Consider the following 6,828-nt stretch of genomic DNA (forward strand, 5'->3'; position numbering starts at 1 on the left):
AAGAGTCACACACTAAAGAACGTAAAACACAATTTGCAAACCTAATTTCATGCTTTTGAGTTGGGCAGAATCGGTTCTGTGATTGCATGAATATACTAGAAGTAACCTGTTTTGGAAAAGGTGTTGATTTTTTCCAGATTGGAGCTTGTGGTAAATAGGCTTTGTTTTTTAGACCATCACGCATTTTAAATCTGAAGGAATGCCATGTGTAGTCTCTAAATATGTGGAAGGGGAGAGATGGCTCATCTATATCCTGAAAAGTATCTCCCACAGCTGTCTAGAAGTCCAGCACCAGAGAAGGTCTTGCATTAATTGTTACTGCAAAGCTGTTACAACTGAGGGAGAAATTAAATTTAAAACAAATTTTTTTAGTTTATTACACTTTAAGTAATTTGTCTTAGAATGGGCATTGAAAATGGTTTAATGTTGGTCATACATGAAATAAAACTATTGGACTCTGCTTTTTAAGAACTACAGTAAAACATTTGAATACACAGTTGTTCATATAAGGCTGAATTTTTTTTGTGTTCGAGTGGGTTTTGTATTATGAAAGGGAGCTTTTTACAGATTTCAGTGGAGTTGGGGGATGATACTGTAGTTTGAGTAACATTTTAAAGAGAGTACACAACTCAAATCCCCGTGTTGCACTGAGCAAATTGGGAGGGTTTTTTTAAAGGCCATTTTTGTCTGTAATAATACACAGCTCGACTAAAGCAAAGCTTTTCTGAGGGCAGGGGTAGAGTATAAGGTGATGGTGAGGAAGTGGTGTTTGAACACACATTGCAGCTGAGCAAAATACCGCTGCTAGCTCAAAACGTTTGGTCTGCTGGTTAACAAAGCATTGTCGCTTCAGAGGAAAAAGAACGGTAAGCTCTTTGCTTTGTTCTGTAGCAAACAATTAGATAGCCATTGTCAGGTTTAATTTAGCAATATAAGACTGAAAGGGTAATTGAGTCCATTCACCGGCAGCAATTTTGTCTCAAAAGGCACTCATTATGGCCACATGTCCTGACCACAGCCACAAAGCACCCATTAAAAAACCCCCCTACAGTATGCTGTAGGAAGCGAGCAAGAGAAACAAGGTATCACCACTTGTAGAAGTGAAATAAAATGCATCCAGATGCCCTTAGGAAGTGCATCATGCTATGCATTCCAGACCAGTGGTGCTCAACTTGTTAGGGTCAGCTTTTTTATCCCAGTTAAAACCACTGCTCTGCCACCTCAGTGATTTGCCTCGGTGAGTCTCAACTGGGGTGTTGCTTCCCCCAGGTACAAGTGCCCCGTGCTCCTTGTTCACAGCCAGACCAGGGAGGTAGCTGGGACTGCCCCCCAGACTGCCACTCCTCCCCATTCTCTTCTTCCCACAGCTGTGGCATAGATACAGCTTCCAGCCAGTGGTTTGCTGTGCTAAGGTTGTGTGGCTTCCAGCTGTGCCTGTGCTGCAGCCATGGGGTGGGAGGTAGACAAAGCTTGTAGTTGCCCAGGCACAAGCTAAAAGCTGTGCCCACACCGCAGCCAGGGAGCACAGGTGGGGAGAAGTGGTGGTGGCATGGGTGCAGCTCTCAGCTGTCCAGCCCTGATGCAAACACAGGTAAAGCCCCCCATTGCCCACATCAGACTGGATCCGGGTTGTTCCAACACATGGCTTGTGAAGGTTGCCGGCCATTTGGCCTAAATTGAATTTCTGTTTGAAATGGCAACTTTTTCTAAGCTTATTACTGATGAGGTGGCATTTAAGATGAGGTGCTCCCAACCCTCTATAGCTGTGACCTTGCAGCCCCAACTTCTGCTTTTCTTTTTTAGACTTGTTCATGATAAGTTGGAGCAGTTCTTGGCAATTTTAAATGCAAGTTGCTTTGCAAAATATAATAATCAGAAAGTGGACTGTAGAACAGGGGCTGGCAACTTTTTTGGGCAGAGTGCCAAAAACACCTGCAACTTCCACTTGTAAGATGTTGGTATGCCAGGGGCTGGTGGCAGGGAAGCCACCAGCCCCTGGCAGCCCAATCCTTGTTGTTGCCATGTAGCCCCAGCCCCTTCCCTGCCATCCACCCAGAAGCACACATGGCAAGCAAAATACCTTCAAGTGCCACACTCTGGCACCCGTGCCAGGGGGTTGCCTTCCCCTGCTGTAGAAAACTGAAAGGGCATATGGGTGTAAAAGGCTCTGCTGTGGTGAGACTGGAGCAGGGACGTGTGTTTCCAGCTTGAAGCAAAATTTTGCATATTTGAAATGACACTGTAACTAGAACTTTTCGTCTAACAGGATATAGTTAGTTTGGTTGATTTCATGAAAACCCTTGGCATGATGGTCTCGGATGCTGACTGCGTGCCTGTCGAGACATCCGAGAGAGAACACCAATAATACAATCTTTACATTCCCTTACGCATCTTCCAGGCTGCTTCAAAGAACTTCTCCAGGATTCCTGAAAAATAAAGTTAAAAAATGTATTAAAATCGGGAAAAAAATAAAAAGTAAAAACTTTCTAGCCCTAATCCTTCCCACCAACCCCCCCACCCAAAAACAGTTTTAGGGAGCTTCCACCTGTGTGGTTTTACTAAGGAAAAAAAAGTGGACAGAGGTTAAAACTGTCAATTTTAACTTATTTTGATTTAAGCAGTTACAGTCAAGGTGCTCATGTAAGGCTCTAGGGACCAAAACACTTCGTAGTATTGCAGTGAACCCCAGGAACATTAAAGTAACTATTAGGAACTCTGCCAACCTAGTCCTTTCTATTGCTTTGTATCTTTTCACTGGTTCAGTATTCTCACACTGAGCATTTCCCAAAGTCCTTATCAGACTTATGCTACTACTGTATTTTCTCACATGCCAGTGCCCCCAAATAAGATAGGCCCCTTGATTTTGAAAAGGCAGATTGAAGATTTTTTCCCAAAGTTGTGCCTGCATAAAGCAGGGGCTAAACCTAATCTTCACCTTGCTTATCCTCCCTTTCCTGCTTGACGAAACACTGAAACCCGATCTGTTGCTGAAGAGTGGTCCACGTGGGTGAGACTATGATTTTTAAAAGAGCTGAAAAGAGTCTCCAGGGCTATGGAATAGGAGGAGAGAGAGAGACCAGGAGTAGCTGTCAGGCTGAAGAATTTCTCAAAGAGATTAGCTTGATTAGTGGAATATCAAGGGTATTATAAAGGAATTAACCCCTGTGGTGCGAAGACCAATGAACCATTAAGTCAACTAATTCCTTTAGCTGCCAGAATATAAATGCCACTGCTGGTGCCTGGTAGACAAACGTGTCAATTTTGGAGGGCTGATTTTGGGGGAAAATTTGTGTGGTATGTGTGTAAATACAGTATGCCCTATACTTTGTTGGTCTAGAAATGTGTGGCAGGATTTTCATATGAATTGAGAGAAGATTTTATAATTCTTTTAGTTAAGAGGAAGTCTCAGATTGTTTAGTGAGAGACTGGACTTCTTTTCCTGAAGAGAGAAATTAAAAATCTGTTTTCATGCTGTCAAAATGCTGGCAGTTTTTTGAAGAAAGCATTGTATATAACTTGGGATTTGTGTGACTGCTGACACTTTCTATTGCATCAATAAACTTTTTTCCCCCTGTACCTGCATGTACTGTAGATCTGAGCCTGAAAGTAAATTAACTTTCAAAGCACTGCGAGGGAAAGCTGTCATGATTAGAGGGACAGAGAGGGAAACAGAAAAATGACACTAGAATAAAGTGCCTTTTAACCTTTAAGTCCTGTATCCAAATACAACTTTTAACAAAACATTTGGAAGAGTGTATAGGTCACTTTGGAATATATGTTTTTAAATGGTTAATGGAAACTGTTTTGTCCCCACTTATGCGAAATGAAACTGTAATGTTACTTCACTGTACTATAACACTTAAAAGGGTGTTACAAGTCCAATTATGAAGGAAAGTACATACTTACAAAATGGAGTGTTGTGAAAACGGAAATGTAGAAATACTTCAAATGCAAAAAATGAAAAATGCATTTTAAGCTTGTTTAAATATAGTATTAAGGCATTAATTCAGATCTTTATTTTTTTAAGTATTCAAAGAATGACGTGTGTATAATCAGCTGTAATATGTGGTGCTCTTATTTTCTTGTGGGATTGTGTATATCGGGACTGAAATAATTGAAAAGACCTTAATTGACATCTGGGAACGTGAACTTGAATCTATGTATATTGTATTATTTCTGTGCAAAAATTTCCTAGCCCAGATTTGAACAGTTACAGATTTCATAAAACTGATTCACTAAGCACAGTATAATTCTGGCCAGTGATAATTCATATTCATTCTCATGAATGGGGAAGGGATTTTTTTTTTATTTGGTTTAATAATTTTTTTCCTGCTCTTTCTCCAGACTGTGTTCTGGCCAATTAATATGTACATTATGAAGCTGATTATATCCTGTTCATGAAAACAGATGTAGTTATTCTCACGTCTGTATTAACAGATGTGAATTAATGTTAGAGAATGTAGCCTTTGTGCTTGGCACTAATTTCTGATGCAAAAGCTTTTTACATGCAACTTAAAGGAGAAAAAACATTTTAAGTAGTAGTTAGCAACTCTTTCATGGATTCAGAGAGAGTTTTTAATTTTATGGGGGGAAAAAGAAATTTCTGAATTTTGCAGATGTTTACTACTATGTTTTTTGCTAACTTTTAGAAGAAAGTTGCTCTACTGTGTTTTCTATCAGGTAGACAGGAAATTGCATCCACTGTGTATTCTGCACTGGCTCTTATGGCTAAACACTTTTATATTACTGTGTGTAAATGAAATGAAAGTCAGTTGCTTTTTAAGCAAGGATGCATGGTGAGGGTGTTAAATGTCTTTCAATGACCATTTTAAAGTTCAGATTGTATGCAACAGTTGCTTAAACTTAGTTTAGCTCCATCTTTTGGGTGCTCATCCCTAATCAGTATAGGAAATGGGTGTGCTTGCTGTGATGTCCAAAACTGCAAAAATGCAAGTTCCATTCTTATTTTCTTGCAAGTCCCCCCCAGTCTGTAAGTCATCTTCTATATCCCCTCTACCCAGGTGCCAAAGTGTGTTTGGATTATTGTAACTAAATGTCCCATGAAGCGTTTTCACATCTTACATGTCTAATCTTTACATGTTGAGTTTAGTTAATTTAAAAGTTAAAGAGCCATTGAGATTAACAAAAAATAAAAAGTAGGAGGACGTTAGTTCTTTGTTCTGGTTAGGTTAAGAAAGAGTGGACCATTGGTTGACCTGGAGATATTTTGAGAGCATGTAGCTATATGCAAGATTTAATAAACAGTGATAATAATTATATTATTAATTGGATGTAAAAAAAAAATAATGCTCCTTTTTCACATTCTATTTGCAGTGTGTGGACCAGTTGACAAAGATTCAAGCTGAATTACACGAGACAGTAAAAGATTTAGCTAAGGGCAAAAAGAAGTATTTTGAGACTGAACAGATGGCTCAAGCAGTGCGGGAAAAAGCTGATATCGAGGCCAAGTATGTTTTTTTTTTAATAACATATCTCTAAATCATTATATGGCTCTAAAACAACTTTGTACCAAAATTAATGATTGCACTTGATTTATTAATTTTTTTCAGGAGTGGGATCAATTCTGAAATAAGCTCTATTTCAAGTTTGTTTCTCTTTTGTGTCATCTATTTTCTTTATCAGTTCAAGAATATATCTTCCTTGATATTTGAGTATTTTTTGTGTTTAATTGGAAATGGAGAACTGTTAAATATTTTTCCATGTTATTTAAGGTTTTGTATCATGGCTAATCATTACGATGAAAGTACTTTTTCAAACGTATTGGTTTGAAACGGGAAGCGTTAGTAAAATATATACCTACCTAAAGAATGAGAAAAGCACACAATTATTAGGATGTACTCTTACAGCTAGTCTCATAAATCATGAGAGTTGTAAATTACTTTTGTCATATACTAATTTCCAGTATAGCTTATCTATTCTAAGTAAACTTATCCTTTAAATATACCCTGTCTGATGGATTTGTACTTTCTGGCCCCTCCTTACAAATGGAGCACTGGGCCAAACCTCCTTAGCTCAAAACTCTGAGGATTATCAGTGTGGAGCCCTACTTATGGTGTGTATATGTACCACCTATATACACATGTGGTGTGTATATATATCACGTTTTTGCTGGATCATTCCAGAACATGATCATCATCACTGTGTGAGACTTCCCATTTGGGGCTCCGCCTTATGGGTAGAAGAAAGAAGTGATATCACTACCACCCCCTACTTGTCTGGTATCTGTCAAGCGGAGGGCAGAACATCTTATTTTGATTCGGAATGCATCTTTTTTTTGGTTTAGTTCTGTGCTCGAGTATTATTAATCACTCAGTTATTTGTATGATGGTTGTGCATGGAAGATGGGGCTGAGTTTCATAGTTTCCAGGGTCGAAAGGGTCCTGAGCAGATCATCTAGTCTGACCCCCTGCTGTGGCAGGAAGAGCACTGGGGTCAAATGACCCCAGCAAGGTGGTCATCCAACCTCCTCTTAAAAACCCCCAGGGTGGGAGCCTGCACCACCTCACTTGGAAGCCGGTTCCAGACCCCAGCCGCCCTGACTGTGAAGTAGCGCCTCCTGATGTCCAACTTAAACCTTCCCTCCGCCAGCTTGTGACCATTGTTCCTGGTCACTCCTTGCAGCACTCGGGGGAACAGGGACTCCCCCAGCGCCTGCTGATCCCCCCTGACCAGTTTATAACAGGCCACAAGATCCCCCCTCAGCCTTCTCTTTTGAAGGCTGAACAGGTTCAGGTCCCGCAACCTTTCCTCATAGGACCTACCCTGCTGTCCCTTGATCATACGAGTGGCCCTCCTCTGGACCCTCTC

The 6,828-nt window shown here is 40.2% G+C and overlaps 1 protein-coding gene across 1 annotated transcript in view; it reads left to right on the forward strand.

Annotated features, from left to right (window-relative positions):
* FCHSD2 (FCH and double SH3 domains 2) overlaps positions 1-6,828 on the forward strand; it is a gene marked incomplete at its 5' end in the record, with an annotated part of 252,383 nt that overhangs the window by 105,141 nt on the left and 140,414 nt on the right. The window contains one exon of the mRNA XM_019514525.1: positions 5,335-5,468. Within this exon, the coding sequence (XP_019370070.1) occupies positions 5,335-5,468 (134 nt within the window). The remainder of the gene's footprint in view (positions 1-5,334; positions 5,469-6,828) is intronic.

Source organism: Gavialis gangeticus, unplaced genomic scaffold (assembly GCF_001723915.1).
Source record: "Gavialis gangeticus isolate Ggan-Ray unplaced genomic scaffold, GavGan_comp1, whole genome shotgun sequence".
Lineage (NCBI taxonomy): Eukaryota > Metazoa > Chordata > Crocodylia > Gavialidae > Gavialis > Gavialis gangeticus.